This window comes from Mycetomoellerius zeteki, unplaced genomic scaffold (genome assembly GCF_001594055.1).
Source record: "Mycetomoellerius zeteki isolate Tzet28-1 unplaced genomic scaffold, Tzet1.0 scaffold345, whole genome shotgun sequence".
Taxonomy (NCBI): Eukaryota; Metazoa; Arthropoda; class Insecta; order Hymenoptera; family Formicidae; genus Mycetomoellerius; species Mycetomoellerius zeteki.
Genome location: NW_017257333.1, coordinates 319,237 through 336,139, shown reverse-complemented (window position 1 = coordinate 336,139; position 16,903 = coordinate 319,237). Strand labels below are relative to the sequence as shown.

The 16,903-nt window shown below is 34.7% G+C and overlaps 3 protein-coding genes across 5 annotated transcripts; 1 reads left to right on the top strand and 2 right to left on the bottom strand.

The window, feature by feature from the left end:
- Positions 1-1,709: 1,709 nt before the first annotated feature.
- LOC108725389 (N-alpha-acetyltransferase 30) lies at positions 1,710-5,135 on the bottom strand. 2 transcript variants are annotated; one of them, XM_018452391.1, is made up of 4 exons: positions 4,579-5,135; positions 4,028-4,203; positions 3,385-3,729; positions 1,710-2,026 (listed from the first exon to the last, which is right to left on the bottom strand). In XM_018452391.1, the coding sequence occupies exons 1-3, from the start codon at positions 4,847-4,849 to the stop codon at positions 3,412-3,414; spliced, it is 765 nt and encodes a 254-aa protein (XP_018307893.1). In that variant the 5' UTR covers positions 4,850-5,135; the 3' UTR covers positions 1,710-2,026; positions 3,385-3,411. The 2 variants fall into 2 exon arrangements, with proteins under 2 accessions (XP_018307893.1, XP_018307892.1); XM_018452390.1 differs by having other exon boundaries at positions 1,720-2,026; positions 3,416-3,729.
- A 1,398-nt stretch (positions 5,136-6,533) lies between these two features.
- LOC108725393 (epimerase family protein SDR39U1) lies at positions 6,534-8,352 on the top strand. Of its 2 annotated transcripts, XM_018452398.1 has the most exons (7): positions 6,534-6,552; positions 6,938-6,992; positions 7,091-7,197; positions 7,276-7,546; positions 7,617-7,882; positions 7,957-8,070; positions 8,162-8,352. In XM_018452398.1, the coding sequence occupies exons 2-7, from the start codon at positions 6,956-6,958 to the stop codon at positions 8,276-8,278; spliced, it is 912 nt and encodes a 303-aa protein (XP_018307900.1). In that variant the 5' UTR covers positions 6,534-6,552; positions 6,938-6,955; the 3' UTR covers positions 8,279-8,352. The 2 variants fall into 2 exon arrangements, with proteins under 2 accessions (XP_018307900.1, XP_018307899.1); XM_018452397.1 differs by lacking the exon at positions 6,534-6,552 and having other exon boundaries at positions 6,855-6,992.
- Positions 8,353-8,472: 120 nt separating this feature from the next.
- On the bottom strand, positions 8,473-9,716 carry LOC108725394 (uncharacterized). The gene is made up of 2 exons (XM_018452399.1): positions 9,609-9,716; positions 8,473-9,312 (listed from the first exon to the last, which is right to left on the bottom strand). The coding sequence occupies exons 1-2, from the start codon at positions 9,703-9,705 to the stop codon at positions 8,582-8,584; spliced, it is 828 nt and encodes a 275-aa protein (XP_018307901.1). The 5' UTR covers positions 9,706-9,716; the 3' UTR covers positions 8,473-8,581.
- Positions 9,717-16,903: the final 7,187 nt, after the last annotated feature.

The window sequence follows — 16,903 nt, the reverse complement described above, 5'->3', positions numbered from 1 at the left end:
TGTCACACTACGCATTGGAGACTGAGGATTGCGAATTGAGGATTAGAATTCAGCCAATTAGAACGAAATGGATTGAACTTAAAATTACTTGATTGGTCGAATTCTAATCCTTAATTCGCAATCCTCAATCTTCAATGCGTAGTGTGACACGGGCATTAGGAGCTGTAAGCTTATTGGCTACCGCGTCGTATTTTGCCGCGCGGTAAGCGTTTCCGCGTCCAGTGTGCAGGAGTCATTAGACGTAAAACAAGGATAGAATGACACAAATAGCTAATAGCGTCTCCCTGAACGCACCTATGAGAAACGCAACGTAGAGCAGCATGGTGTAGAAAAAAAGGTGACCCATTGCGCATAATGGCGGAAGTCTCGTGATTTCGACCAATCAGAAATTGAGTTCATTGGGGCGCGAACGAATCAACTGATCTCTACAAATAAGCTCAAAACTTGATTGGCTGACAGATCCCCCACTACTTTCAATCCACTGCGCGCCGGAATGAGTCACGTGACTTCAGCCATTCCATTCCGGAGCACATTTCACATTACGTTCCGGTAATGGCGTCCGATTGTCCATGTCGCCAATTGGTCAATTCAAGCAGATTGATTGCTACAATTCGGACACTTTTTGATTGCTATAATCCGGATGCATCCATTGATTATCGAATATCAGGAACGTTCTCGTTTGCGATTAATTACACAACAGCGACCGGTGCTTGGAATCTTTTCACTAATCAACCAAAAGCTCCTTTATTGAATTGGGCAATGGATATAAGAAATCGAATTATTAGGTCGGTTTTTACTCCTGTACTACAACTTTGATTCTTGCTTTCGCCAAATAAATATGCAGAGATAATAAATCCAGCATCGAAAGTCATGCATATCACCCACCCAGAGATCACAAAAAATAAAAAATTATTTTTTTTATTCTGCGTATATTTGAGAAACTATTGTAAAAAATAAAAAAATCGCACTGCGATAACATTCTAAAATTAACAATAAATATATATTGTTCAATAAAAAATATATATAGATCATAATTTTAATAAAATAATTTATATAAATTTATTTTTTTAACCAACAGACATTCCGAATAAATATTCAATCGATATAAAAAAAAGATATAAAAATCCACATGAATACAATCCTAGATATTTCGTGCAAAAGCAAAGCAGTATAATTTATTTGCTATTTGTTGTAATGTTGCAATGGCAAAAACATTTGTTAAATAAAATTTTGCTTGCATGTTGCCATAATTTTGCCAAATTTTGATAATTTGCTTCAATTTTGCCGAAATATATATTGCTATAATCAAACACTTTCATCACAATTGTCGCAAAGTTACTGTAAAGTTACTCTACTACAGTTTGTGTGTTTCTTTGCTTGCAAAATATCGACAAAATGTTATCTGGGATTGGAACATGTAATTAAAACAGTCTGAAAATGACTGTTTTGCAGCAAGTAGACAAACATAATGTAAACGAGACGCGTGTAAAAACATTTATGTATTTTTATTAACATTTTTACATTTTTTTAATAGTTACATTATGATCTGTGCTTCGCATTTATTTTATACAAAGATAGATATAATAGGTAGACAGTAATGCGCGTATCACTTCTCACCGCGTGAGGCGCACTCCCTCAAACATTTCAATTTCGTAAACGATAATTTCTTTTTTTTTCTTTGTCCATATTCGTTTAATGTAATATATATATAATATATATAGACATACATTTATATATTTATATATATATACATATATATCATCGATATTTCCGTGTGTGTATCACTTTATAATTTTATACGGAAATACTTTTCCTAAAATTCCGCCGTCCTCGGTCGGCTTTCATTTCTTTTCCTCTTTTCTTTTTCCTTATTTTTTTTCTTCATTTCTGCCGTTCACATTGACAAAATCGTACGCTTGATAGAGCGTTAGAATACGACAGCAATTTGTCATACAATGCATGATATAGCAACTTTCACATAAGGTGATCGATTAACGCAATTTTATAATCATTCCGCATTGAGACACTGAAAAAAAATAAACTGAACTCATTAAAAACATTGAAAAACAATTTTTTAAAATTTATATAAATATTGATGGCCTTTTGTTGATTATATCTCACACATTACTTTATTATTCTACAAATTATGTACCTCAATTCCTTCTCTTTTAGATTACAGACTATATATTTTGAATTCACTGTTTACAATCATTAACCCTTAGTACACACGATGAGTCGTTTGTGTCTTGTGTTTTTGTCACTTTTACAAGAACTATTAAACGATTCTTACATATGCTTTAGAAAATATTTCTAAAGTTGTGTATTAAAAAAAATATTTATGTATAAATATTGTAACTAATTTCTTGGTGCACCTAGTATTTCAAAAAAAAAGAAATGCAGGACACGGATGACCCATTCGTATATATTAAGAGTTAAAAACTAGTCAAATCAGTTGTATAAATTCAGTTTGTCAGAAAAATTAACAAGCCCCGAAACTGCTTACAACAAGGCCGAGTAGGTTAAATGTATATGAACCTTTTTAATTTTTTTTTCACATGGAAATCCTTTGTAGTTTCAGGATATAATTAAAATATATATAATATTATATCTGGGAAATATGAAACATTTCTCCTCGGGTACATTTTTTTAATCTCTATTATTAACTCTGTTAATTATACCCATTGGTGACAAAGTATACACATACGTTTAATCTTCAAAAAATTTCCATGCAATGAAATCCGTAATTGTAACAACATAAAACTAATTTTTTTTTTCAGATTAGTCATGAAAACTTAAATATGCTTCAAAATGTGGTCTTTATCAATGTGAGCCCCAGTAAAATACATTGATTATTTTCAGTTCTTTTCACAGTCTCAATTTTTGTCTCTTGCTATCACTCATTTTATATTCTCTTCAAGCTGCAATTGAAATCTATTTCGATCATTGACATTAATATCAAAGGAATTGCAGCAAATTCATAACAAAATAACTAACTAGTCAGGCAACAGTTAGGCACTATTAACAAATTACTCTGTACATATACTCCGTCCTTAATGGACGTACTGTCAATAGGCTGTTGGAGATTCATTCAATTGCATTTATCTCACATTATAAACATAAATTTATTAAAAATAAATGATATTTCAGATAAACAGAAATAATCTTGTTGCAATATAAAGTTTATCCACGCTATTATTTAAATAACCTAACTAAATAAACCAATTCTCTCATGAAAGTACAGAGAACAAATTGCATGATATTGCAACTGAAAACACATTTGTGCATGTAGAAACATATAATCTCTTTGACATTAATGTCGTCCGTTTGTCTGATGTAGTAGAGCATAGATGTTACATCTCTTCAACATTGTAATTATTTAAATACCTATTGACATAAGCACGCGGATGAATTTCACCTGAGCCATAATTTCAGTCGTAATGCATCCACGCCGTTTAAGTAATATCGAAATAATCGTTTATCCCGCACAAATCCAAGATTTTCGTACAAGCGCAGCGCTGGCCTGTTAGTAATTTCCGTCTCCAGAACCACCTCGTCAGCGTCATCCTCCACCATTGCTTGGATAGCTTGTCTCACCAGATTCGAACCAATCTTCCGTTTCCGATATTTCACATCGACAGCCAGCATTGCGATATAACCACGCTTTATCACCTTCCTGTGGATGTCTAGTTTACAGACAATGGCACCAACGCATTCATCACCATGCATTGCCTTGACAAACAAAAGAACAGTTTTGTTTAAATTCTACCTGAGAGCCAAAAGAATTAAAGTAATTTTTTTATAATTCTTTGATAATTTATGAAATTTGGAAACAATATCAGTGTCTTTTAAATGCCCCATAATAACAAATTATACAGAAACTGTAACATCTTTATTAATATTGCAAAAACAACACACATGCGATATCATATGCATTAACTAGAATTTACTAGAATGATAAAATGATGCGTTAATTTAAATGATAACTTAAGTTATAACATAAAATAGAGATTTTCTGGAGAACACATACCAGGAAGCACAATTTCGGCCAATTATGAATAAAATATCTATATGTGTAAATAGAATATGGTTCACTTAGGTCCTTCTGTATTAATTTCATAATATCAGGCATTTGTAATTCACTTGTATAGCTAACATATTGGATATCGTTGTCTTTACTTTCCATGGATAATGTTCCTGCTTGTTCTGTAACATAACAAGAAGCAGACGTTTTCACCCATTCCTAGCATCGTACACACAGTTGTATAATATATAAAAATTGTTCTAATTAAACAAGATTTTTTTTTAACACAAATCGCTCAACATATTTCAACCTTAAATTATAGTATTTACATAATTAAAAAATTTTCAGATGAATAAAAGAAATATTTGTAAAGCAGCACTTGGACCAGATATCTTCAATTGGCAAGAAAAAATGTACTAGGCTCCATCACGCAAGATCAACAGAATCTTTTACAAGAATAGATGAATGATGACATGTTCTATTTTATTATTAGGATTATAAACTGAAGTTTGTCTATCGTATCTACTGCACATGGCGAATAAGTTGGCATTGTATACCATGTTGGTTTAAATGACTAGTTTCCATTGTTTTAGATTGTGAGGAGAGATCGGTGACAGCGGCAGTTCTTTGAGGAGAGTCGCAGATACCGTTCACTTGAGCTACTCCATTGACATGCGGTTCTCCACAAGCCTCTGTCGTCTCCAAACTGAGACGAGACTTTATATCTAAGGTGACATCCGCTATCGAGTCCCGTTTCTTCGCCTTGATTTTGCTAGCCGCCTCCGAGTCACTCACTTCCACGCCGTCCTTCGTCTTGTCGATATCCATTTTTCAATTTTCGTTGCTTCTCTTGTCTCTCAAAATTCTCTTTCCGCGCCGAAGAAGAGGACAAACGGGAGGATCACGGCCGCTCTATCCTCGAAGCACTGATCCCTTCACGGTTGTCGATCGTGCACGAGACACAGTGGCATCAGAGTCTTCACATGCGGCGTGGAGCTTTCAATCGAATTTTCATAATTACCGCTAGCCACGCGGTTGTCAGATTGTGATTCTATTCCGAAATGCGGACATTCGTAATAAACTGCTGAACGACGGACACCATAATGGATTTTCTGCGGTGACTACTGGACTCAGTCATGGGGTATGATCTTCTCGAGACTCGAGACTTGTCTACGAACAGGAGAGAACGCATCCTTTGGTCCGAAAGGTCGATTGCGTATTTTGAAATAAGGTGAAAATTATAAAACAAAAATTTTCAGGGACGAATTTACTAGGTGTCGACCAATAAAATTATTAATATTCTAATGAATTTTTTTATTTTTGTAATTTTCATCTCGTTTCAAGATACACAATCGATCTCCTGTTCGCGTTGCTTGCACTTTTTGCACTTAGCATCTTCGCTTTCTTTCTTTTCAACGTGCAAATATATATTTATCTCATTTTAGGCATGATGTAATGCGGGGTCTACAATAGAAGTCGTAGCGGTCGTAAGGCCTTAAGTCGTAGAAAATTGACCAATCACAGTTGATTATTCTTCTCATATTCGTCTGTGATTGGTCAATTTTCTACGACTATAGCCTACGATTGCTACGACTTCTATTGTAGAGCCCGCATAAGGATACCAGGTGTTTCATTGCGCATAATAGCGATAGCAATACTGGAAACAACCAATCACATTTTTGCCTCAATGCCCTTTCCTGCGTATAATAACGCTGGCATATTGAAATAGCCAATCAAATTTTTGCCTCAATTCACGCTGCTACTGCGCAACCACGGGAATGGAACACCTGGTATCTTTACATCATGATTTTAGGTACAAAAACCTTTGAAGATTTTAAACAACGCGAATAAATTTTTTATCTCATTTTCAATGCAAATATATAAACAAATCTATTATGAAAGACAAATGGCCACTCAACGACCGGTGCTTCAAGTTTTTTCATTAGACCACCAATCAGATAGACCTCTAATGAATGGCCAATTGGCGACGTGGACAATTGAGTGCCACTCAAAAGTATTGGATCACGACTGTGGTCAAAGTTTCGCTATAAATGGCTGCGTTCAGCAGAACGTTTGTTTTGCAACTGTTGGAAGTTTCCTTCGCGCTAATTGGATCATACTTTTAAATCTAGAAGAATGGTCCTATCTCAGCAGACAATGGCTGCATTCAGCGGACTCAACAGTTGAGTGAGCGTTCGCTGCTATTGACGTATTCTTCTAGATCTAAAATTATGATTGGATGATCTAAAAGAATACACCAATAACAGCGAGCGCTCACTCAACTGTTGAGTCCGCTGAATGCACCCATTCATAAAACGGTTGCAAAACTGTTGAGTCTGCTGAACGCAGCCAATGCCTTTGATGTGTTTTTGATTTACTTTTTTCTTCAGTAAACAGAGAAAGAACGATCTTATTATTCCTGCCTCTCACTCTAATCGTCTTTCTACCCCCACCATTGCTATCAGCGGTCCATTCTAGATGTCGATGCTTTTTATATACTTAGCTTTGTTTAACTCTATGGAAGATTGGAGGTAAACAAAGATTTTTGGCAGTGTGCGAGCTCCGTATGCAGTAACAAGTGCGACCAATTAGAGAAAAAGAATTGTTAATTACGACTGATTATGATTGTCAAAATTACGCTTGAAAGAAACAATTTAAAAAATTTTGTTACATAGAATAATACGTTGCATGAGAAAAATATATGGATAGCAAATTTGATAATAGTGGATCAATGTTCTATAATTTACTTTCTATTATGTAAGCATATGACATATCTATCTTAATGTGTCTATTATTCTAAAAATTCTATTGTCATAATAATTTTGTAAATTACATTGCATCTTTCAATCTTGTCTGCATAGTCTTGCAAATTTGTGCTTAAAATAAAAGTATTACAAATTATATTTAACATAAAAGGGTATCAGATTTGTGAACATGGCTCAAATAAATGGTTTAAAGCATGTAGTGATAGGTGAGCATACTTATATACAAACTGATTGATAATTTCGTACATATGCAAAAGATTAATCATGTTATGCCAATAGAAGTAAGATCATATAATGTTTTCAGGTGGTGGTACTGGCTTCATAGGAAAGCAGCTAATAAAATCATTGAATCTCGCAGGTGTCTCCTGTACGTGTATTTCTCGAATGCCAGGACCAAATAGAATATCATGGGTATATGAGAATGGATCGATTTGCATTTCAGAATTTGCTTGTTGGTAAGATTCAATCTAACGATAGTCGTATCTATAGAATGATTTAGAACACCACGGTCTACCAGAGAACACGTCAGCTGTCATCAATCTTGCTGGACAGAATATACTGGATCCTATGCAAAGATGGTCGCCTGGATTCAAGCAGAATGTTAGGAACAGCAGGGTGAAAACAACAAAGGCTCTGGCAGACTCTATACAGAACACCAAGGCTACAGTTTTCGCAACTATATCAGGAGTAGCGTATTACAAACCCGATGACACTGTATACACAGAAGAAAGCAAATGCGAATCATATGACTTTCTATCAAGTAGAATCTTATTTTTTATATGTAATATAATATTTATATATTTATATTATTAATTTGTCGATTTGATTAGGACTTTGTCACGATTGGGAAGAAGCGGCAAAGTTACCAGAAGATAGTAACATTAGACAAGTAACAATAAGATCCGGAGTTGTATTAGGAAGAGAGGGCGGCATGATTAAGAGCATCTATTTTCCATTCTTGGCGGGACTCGGTGGACCACTAGGAAATGGAAATCAATACATGCCTTGGATACATATTACTGACTTAGTTTGCATGTTTATATTTGCTCTTACAAATAACAATGTGCATGGTATATTAAATGGAGTAGCGCCTCAGGTAATACAAACGGTTTTACATTGTGCTCTCCAATTGAAATATAATTAATTATACGTATATTATTCTGTTAATAGCTTGTAACAAACAAGGAGTTTACAAAAGCATTTGCAGCGGCACTAAAAAGATTCGCGATCATACCTGTTCCAAGTTTTTTCTTAAAAATGTTACTCAATGAAGAACGAGCAAAGGTATATTTAACAAGCTTAATACTAAATGTAATAATTTGATATTAATATAATACTAATTAATAAAATACTGGTATTTCATTTAATGTTTCAGATAATGTTGGAGGGACAAAAGGTTGTACCAAAGCATGTTACAGAATTAGGATTTCAGTATCAATATCCAGATATTGAAAATGCTTGTAAACAACTTGTTAAATCACATACTATGTAAAAAGGATTTATTTAATTGTTATAAAAACCGATAGAGATCGCATACATATGATCATTGTAAAACTTATAGTAATGTGATATGTTATCTAATTAATAACTAGTGATGATATAAGTGATTATATAAGTTTTGAAGTATCCTCTGCGATGCTTTCAAACAAATTGTTATTTAATAATAAATTATTTATTGCAACATAGAATGAATAAAATCTTGCTTTGTTACGCACAAGTTTGTCTTGAATCACGAATGAGATACAATGTGAGTAATCTCTCAAGAACATGTACAACGTAAACGAATGATACTTGATTAATTACATTCTTTATGGAACTTGTACAAATTGCGAGGTGAGGGAATGGTGCAAATGTTTCTAATATACTTGACATAATTGAAACGCGTCGAGTTTTCCGTATAAGGACTTTTTTTTAAGTTTGACAATTGATAGCTGTTAAGTTGCGTTCCATGCATTAAACTTGGGTAGCTCAAATTCTGCTGCACCTGGTAACACGTTCTGCCCAATGTACTTCCCAAAACATTGTCCGAGACAGTAAACTCATTGGACACAGGTAGACATGTTCTTGACAAGTTTTGTAAGTATTCCTCGGAACCGGAAGGAAGTAATAATCGATTTGAAGGATCGACTAGAGAATGATCGAGATGTTTGAGCCGGCTCATGTTTAAAAAATGGTTGATTTCTTTTCTCAAATCTTGTATCTCCTTTCTCGTTAAGCCTTTCATACTGAGAGTGATTATCTTCCCGTTTCTGTGCAGAATAAAGAGACCCATCTTGGTAGAGACTCCAATGTGCCGGATGTCGGTAAGTTTCATGAAAGAGAGTTGACCCGAGCTACCCGAGCACAGTTTATCGCTCCAAACGGATTTCTCGACAACGGCTTTGTTTTCGTCCTTGTACAAAATCAGGTCCTCCCATTCTCCAAAACTATCCAATCCGAACATGATCTCGCCCAGAAGCAAGATAATCAGTAGGTACACATTGCTTGTCAAGCGGCTAAATATTCCGATGAAGATTATCGCAGACACTGGAAAACAGGTTCGCTTAGTGTGTAATAGATATTAAGAATAAAAATATAGAAAATAAATACGCATATATATTTTGTTTCAGTGGCTTTAAGAATACCGATTATAAAATACAGAAGATATTAAATGAAATTATGATTTAGATTGCAATCACATAAATGCTAGATCTTAGCTTAGCGTAATATGAACGTTGAAAAATTGCGCTATGTATATATTTTAATCGATTTGTTGACTGAAGAAGAAGAATATTTTATACGCTAAACTTGAAGACATAATAATTCGATAAATCATTTCTTACGACAGAGCAACAGCCACGTGATGCATCCTGGCCTTCGCGATATATGTAATTTATTCTTATCTAGTATCTTGAGCTCGGGCTTCGCAATCGGGATCATATTGCAATCACGAAAATATTGCAATCACGAAACTCAATATTGCAGACAAAATTTCGATGGATATTATATAGTTACGCGAAACAAGGTGAAAAGAGTAAGGAAATTTTGACACATGGCGCGAATCGCTGAAGATTAGAGATTGCATTGTGCATTTGTTATTTTTAATAATCGAGCATGAGTAAAAAAATATCATGCTATGTAATAATCGAGCATACAGTGATCTATCGTACAAAAACTCATTTTAAAATGAAAAATTTTGATTAAATAGTGCCGCGAAAAAATTAATTTACGTAGAAATTTGAAAAAGATAGAAGTCGACGATATAAACGTAATACATATATATAATATGTCACATTTTGATGATGCGAAATTTTTAAGTATTAGGGATGTGATTTAGTTTTGGGACTTTTTTTTCTCAAACACTGATTTATTTAAACAAGATAAACGAATACCTTAATCAAAATATTTTTCTTCGTTCTCTATAACTTTTTCCCATTTTTCTGACAAGAGATAATTAACGAAGAATCCATTTTCCTTCTTTGTAAATTTTCCCATATCATGTAAACGATTAGTAACTGTTGTACGATCAACATTTAATTGTCTGGCAAGGTCTGAAGTGGATTTTTTTCCAATAATGCTTGCAAATTTGCATTTTCCAGTTTTTTTTATTGTCTCGAGCGATCTTTGTCGTTAACGTTGAAATCACCACTTTTGAATCGCCTGAACCAATATTCACGTGTCTTAATTGATGGAGCAACATCACCATAATGTTTCTATCAGAATTTTATGACTTTCAGCCGCCGTTTTCTTCTGATTAAAAAAACAAAAACAACATATGTCGAAAATGCTCTTTATGAAAAATGATAATGGAATCGACATCGATTTCATTGTCATTTCTCACTGAGTAGGAAGCTCCATTTTTTAAATGGTACAATAAACACGATGTTTACTGCGCCGTCTATTGTTAGTAAACGACTAAATATCATGAAGTAATATTAAGAAAAGCATTAAGAAATAATAGCTGTGATTTTAATAGGCCTGTTCTTTTTGGCTGAACTTTTGCACCAGTTCATCTTTCTTCTTCTTTTTTTCCTCCTAAAGAGAAAAGGTCTTTGACAAGGTCTTTGACAACTGCACTGATATTAATGTCATCTCTTTTACAAAACCCTCAAAACTAAATAACACTCCTAATAATTTAAAACAGTATAAGAAATTTAGATAGAGTCAAATAGTGGTTAGTAGGTCTTTTGCAGTGTGGAAGGATGAGCATGGTTAAGGTATTTATTATAAACCAAGTCCCTTCTTGGCAGTTGTAAGTTGAAGTAATAAAAAGTTCTAGTTCTAGTTTTAAACATAACAGTGTTTGTACATAAATTAGTAAAACAATAAATTAGTAAATTGTACATGAAATTGTAATAATTTATTGTACAATTCGAATACTCACGTTGTGGCGCCTTTTAAATATTCAATCAAGTTCGTAATCGATACACAAGATGTCACCATTAGTATCTGCGCGAATGGCACCGATTTCGCAGATGATCTGCTCGATCATTTAGTTTTGGCAAACTTACCTGACTCTAACTTACATATTGCAAATACATATATTTTACAAGTCACATAATTAATATATGCTCTTGTAAACGATAACATAAGATCTTTAATGCAGATCTTTAATAATATCTCTTAGAGCGATCCGTGAGAAAGTATATAAATATTATAACAATTTATAACTAGTTTAATTTATTTGACATTTATTTTATTTATATTAAATTAGATAAAATTGTTTTATCGCATTATTTCATTACATCAAATGATTTAAAGTTAATTAGAGTTACAATTTCTTACTTAGTCTAATTATTATTTTAAATCGACGATATAAATGATCAGAAACAATACATATACAATTATTAGTTTTAAAATATAAAATTAAATACAATAGAGAGAGAGAGAGAGCAATGTAATACAAATAATTTAATTTACTATCTATCAAATTTGGCTGTTGGATAATTCTAGTTGAATAATCTTAATTTTCACTTTGCAAATTATATGTAAATAAAAGACTGCGAATTAATTGATAGAGATTGCACGTCTTATATTTGTGTGGCGTATATATATTACAGGTTTTGCGAGGAGATTGTAAAAATATCAAAGGTAAATCGTCGAAGACCGTGAGACTGCCGTCGGACAGAAATTACGCTTCGCAAAACCGTTATCGTAACTCGCGAGAAAAATGACCGTTGATAAGAACACACGTGTTCCAAAGACGAAACGTCCTTCCCATCCAGACCTGTAATCGTTAACGCACTTTCATACGTACATACTTAAATACATACCAATACAGCGGCATTTAACAAGTATTTTCTTTCTCTTGCGAAATTAAGAAATTTAATACTTGACACTTAAACAAATTGTTCCACATTTATTTATCTCACAATCACACATCGCAATTATGTATGTACATTTAATCAATAATCTTAGCGAAAGACACAAAAAGTTTGCAAATTATTGCGATGTACAACTTTAATGAATTTATAAACAATTTATAAAGATTATAAATTAATTTTTTAAATCATTTTTCATTGATTTCATATAATTAACTTCTGCGTATCTTTTATATCACAAATTTTTGTTATACAATATAAGACGTAGTTGTACTGACACGAATTTCTAGTAAAGTATTTATAATACATCTCCGGTACATGATAGCGTTATCGATAAGATTCGCGATCGATTTATCATCATCAAATCATCTCATCCTATTTTATGATCTCGATACATTATCATCGTACAAATATGGAAAAGATTGCGTAATTTTTATTTTAAAAATTTAAAAAAGTTTACAAAATTTAGTTGAAACACGATTTTTTAAGATCGTACCTTATACTTTTTACACTTAAATATCTAAAACATTATTAGCACTGCCAATCTCACTGCATTATTATTTTTTAATAAGTAATTATTTTATTATCCCACACAAATTTAACAGAAATCGTTTTGTAACACACTTATATTTTTTTACTCTTTTATTTTTTTATTATATACAATATTTGATTTCCTCTTAAATATCTCAAGAATCTTTAATTGATCCTTTTGCACAATTAAATTAGTGAATCGTGATTGCAGGTCACAAAATTGCAGATTTCTGTACGTAACATCGTTCGAAAATTACATACGTTATTTATAAAAGTATCATTCGAATAAATGCTATATCACGATCCGATATCTATGTGCCGTTTACGCTCTCCCACTTTTTCCGCGATTCGCGCACTCGTCACAGAGTGATTAAGCGATTATCAAGCGAGAAGTGTTTTCAATATCACAAAATTTACCTTTATGATAACAGAGTACACACGTACGTGTTACACCAGGTGTTTACCAACTCGTCGATTAATCCGCGAATGATCGAGTCCAAATGATGCATCCTAAAATATCTTTTTTTTTGTTTTTGTTACTATTTTTCACGAAGTTTTATAATAAATCATTTATTATTATTTTTACTATAAATATTTTTATAAGTTTTATCATAAAATATTAGAAATAAATTTTTTTATTAGTAAACTTATAAAATATACGCTGTTTTATACCTTATAACATGATTAACGATATCGTTACAACACTATATTTTGTATTTACTGACATTTTGAATTTAATGAAATTATTATGTATTTAATGAAATGTTAAAAAAACAAAATAATCCTGATTTTTTTGCATCGATGCTGATTTGGCGTGATCTTTTTCTTTTTGATATACCATATCGGCCTGGAAATATGCATATCAGCGACAATTAATCACTGTTACGAATCTCGTGGCAAGAATGTGCCCTTATCTAAACACGTGTGACAATTCTAACAGTGGCAATAAATTAAACAGTATTTATCGTGCATGCTTTTCCATTTTGTCTTATAAATCCTAACTCGCGTTATGGATGATTGATTATTGCTACTTTTACATTCTAAGGTGCAATTTTCACGCCTGGAACTGCGAAAGGAGACCCTACCTCCCGATATTCTCGAAATATCTTTGCAGAATTTATAATAAGGAATTATAGTCTTTTTTATTGGAACGATAGTTCCCGTTCTAATAGAAACATTTGATTAATTATTATATAAATTTAATAATAAGTATTACATCAATTTAAATTATCATTATTAATTATTAATCCAACTGACTTTACTATTACTTTACTATTTAAATCAAATTAAATTAAGTTAATAACTTAATATAAATTAAAATTAATTTTACAATAGATACTTTCTAAGCAAATATATAATAAAATTATGAAATCACCAGTTACGATGTAATCATTTTGGATAAGATTTTAATACAGGTCCTAAGCTTTGACGTTTTAACTTGCTTCATCTCCTCATCCAACGCTATAAACATGAAGGATAAAGTCACGCTGTTAATCGACGGCGGCGCTACCGTGAGCGTGTAAAATCTGATATTTAACGAACGTGATAAACTGAAAGAGCCTTACGAGATTTGCATAACGACCTCGCATTAAAATCACGGTCGTAGCGCGCGGATCTTATAAATATCCACTATACGAAAAGGTCAAACACGCGAACGGGAAGCGCGTCATACGATGGAACGTCGCGTCGCCGCAATAAACTGACAATGGCAAATAAAAGTGAAAAGTGAAGGTATATTCCATTGCTCCTAGTTGTCTCTACTCTCTCGGGACAGAAGTACTACTCCCCGTGTATCATTAATGCGCTCGGGATAAACCTGATGCGTACATCGTAATCGCACGCAGCAGCATATTGCGGTCCGTCTTGTATCTCATTTCGCGATTACTACTTTCCTGATCCATATTCATGAACCTCGCATGCCAAAGCTGGAGCTCGTTTATCGCTCTATCCATGTGCTCGAGCCTTCTCCAATTACCTGCGATTGACGGCGTCTAGAAAGGAAGATCTCCAGAGAAGGAGACTTTGCACGGAAAGAACGATTTCGTTCCAGCGTTTATTAGCTGGGTACACAGAAAATAATCTTTTAGACTATCAAAATAAGTCATAAGCTACTTTTACACCGCGCGCATAGTCCGCGACCTATACGATAAGTATCTTTGTTTAACCTACAGGATAAACAAGGACATCTATTGTTTAGGCCGCGGCCTAAATGCACGGTGTAAACGTAGCCACATATAGAACGCTCAAGCTGATTGCTAGAATGTCGAAACTTCTTGCGGCATTGCTTATTATATTTGAATTTCGTACATAATTATTTTAATGATCCAACAAAATTATTTTCAAATCTGTGTCTAAATTTTTAGATTCAGCAAAACTGTTCTTTCCGTGTATATATTTCTAAACCCTAACTTTCTGTAATCGTCATTCTTAGGAGCACAGATTCTTGCATAACGCATAATGCATAAGAAAATTAACCAAGTCTTTTATTTCATGGACAGGAAGGAAATGAAGGACTTTGATTGGTTCATTTTCTTATGCGTCGTGCATTATGCGTTATGCAAGAATCTATACTGCCGCTTAAAGACCAAAATTCAGTAAACTAACATTAATATAATATCAATATATGTTACAATTTCACACTCAATAATGTAACGTGCACAAATATAACATGTGTTACATTACATTTATATTGTTGAGTGTGAAATTGTAACATTAATGTCATATTATATTGTTAATTGGTTACTGGGAGATAAAACAAAATAAACTTGTTACTATCGAAAAACGAGAGAGATCGAATTTGTACAAGACACTCAACGAACCGTTATTTTAATCAAATCGTATTCGCGAAAGATACGACGTACGACGTTTTCAAATAACTAACGCGGGATTATACCGCGCGAGAATATCGACGATGCTCCGAGGGGAACGAGCGCGTTTTCGCACGGAGGAAACGATAAAAGAGAAGAGCTGGAGAGGCACGCGGGATAAAAAGAAGATGGAAAATCAGACGGGCGAGCACTGAAAGTGGAACGGGCCGTGCGCCAGTGCGGGAGATAAGCGCGGACGAGAGAAATGCACCGGCTGTGCGGCGTGATTTGTATCTCTCTCTCCGCTCATCGTCGTCGTCGTCGTCGTCGTCGTCGTCGTCGTCATCATCGTCTTCTCCCGAAGAGCAGAGTCTGCGTCCGGTAGGTGCGCCCCTGACTGTCGGCTCTCTCGCGGCCAAGCCGAGTTAGCCGAGTGCAGGTGCGCGCCCGCCAGTCTGTCGCCAAGTCCCCTCTCGATGCCTCGGATACCCCCTGCCGCTCCACGATCCTCGTTGCCTGCACCATCGTGGCCGCTGCCGCCACCGCCACCGACGAGATCGCGTACACTCTGTGGACCCCTCCGCTGCCCCCCGTCGTTCGGCCATGGCGAACAAGGTGGCAAAGGGAAGAAAGGCACGATATCGCCGGCACCTACCTTCTCGTTTTCATCTCTCTCTTTCTTTCTTTCTCTCTCTCTCTCTCTCTCTCTCTCTCTCTCTCGCGCTCTCTTCTTTCATCCTCTCTGCTCGCACTCCCTCGAATCTGTACGTATGTATCTACCTACATCTCAGCCGGCTTCTCGTTCTCCGTTTCCTCCTCCTCCCTTCACCCTCCATCTCAAAAGAGTGAAATTCTCCTTTCTTTCTCTTTCTCTCTTCTTGTTCTTTTATTACGCCCTACTATCTAAGCCTCCACCTCGTTCTTCCGATTACCTCTGTTCTTTCTCCCTCTCCTCCGTTCGTTGTCAGGCGCGGTATGTATTCACGTTTTTGTTACGTTGTCGAATGTACGTACGTGCTCCTGTCGTGACTTTTCGCAAATCTTTTGCTTCACCTTCTTGCCACGATATTCTAACTTTGTATTTCATGACTGAGCTTTCTTATGATCTCGTTTTCAAAGCCGATCGTTTTTCCATAGCAATTTTGTAGTTGGAAAAATAAACTTTATGTACTCCCCTCCTCCAAAATTACTGCTCTATTAATGACGATAAGCCGGAAACTAATTGTAACGCTAAATAGCAATTTGCTAATAATTGGTAACGAAGATCAGTAGATAGTAGTTAGGCGTGACTAGTCTTCGACAGGATCATGTAATCTCGCTAGATAAACAGACGTGCCGCTCCATCGTCATGTACGATAAATTGGAAAGGAATTTCTGGCAGTAGAGAAAGAGAGAAATACTGTAGGCCGGGTGGTCGTGTGGGAGGGACGTCGAAATTCATCCGGCCTCGTGCGCAGGGCCTCGTCTCGTTGCGACCTG

Bases quoted from the DNA above. Each gene is read 5' to 3' on its own strand.
- LOC108725389 (XM_018452390.1), bottom strand. From the start codon at position 4,849: ATGGATATCGACAAGACGAAGGACGGCGTGGAAGTGAGTGACTCGGAG. The intron at 4,204-4,578 runs GTATACAATGCC...GTTATGTTACAG, and splicing joins TAGTCATTTAAACCAACATG to AACAAGCAGGAACATTATCC. The intron at 3,730-4,027 runs GTATGTGTTCTC...TTGTTTGTCAAG, and splicing joins GGCCGAAATTGTGCTTCCTG to GCAATGCATGGTGATGAATG.
- LOC108725393 (XM_018452398.1), top strand. From the start codon at position 6,956: ATGGCTCAAATAAATGGTTTAAAGCATGTAGTGATAG. The intron at 7,198-7,275 runs GTATATGAGAAT...TCGTATCTATAG, and splicing joins GACCAAATAGAATATCATGG to AATGATTTAGAACACCACGG. The intron at 8,071-8,161 runs GTATATTTAACA...TTAATGTTTCAG, and splicing joins TCAATGAAGAACGAGCAAAG to ATAATGTTGGAGGGACAAAA.
- LOC108725394 (XM_018452399.1), bottom strand. From the start codon at position 9,705: ATGATCCCGATTGCGAAGCCCGAGCTCAAGATACTAGATAAGAATAAA. The intron at 9,313-9,608 runs GTAAGAAATGAT...CCTGTTTTCCAG, and splicing joins CACGTGGCTGTTGCTCTGTC to TGTCTGCGATAATCTTCATC.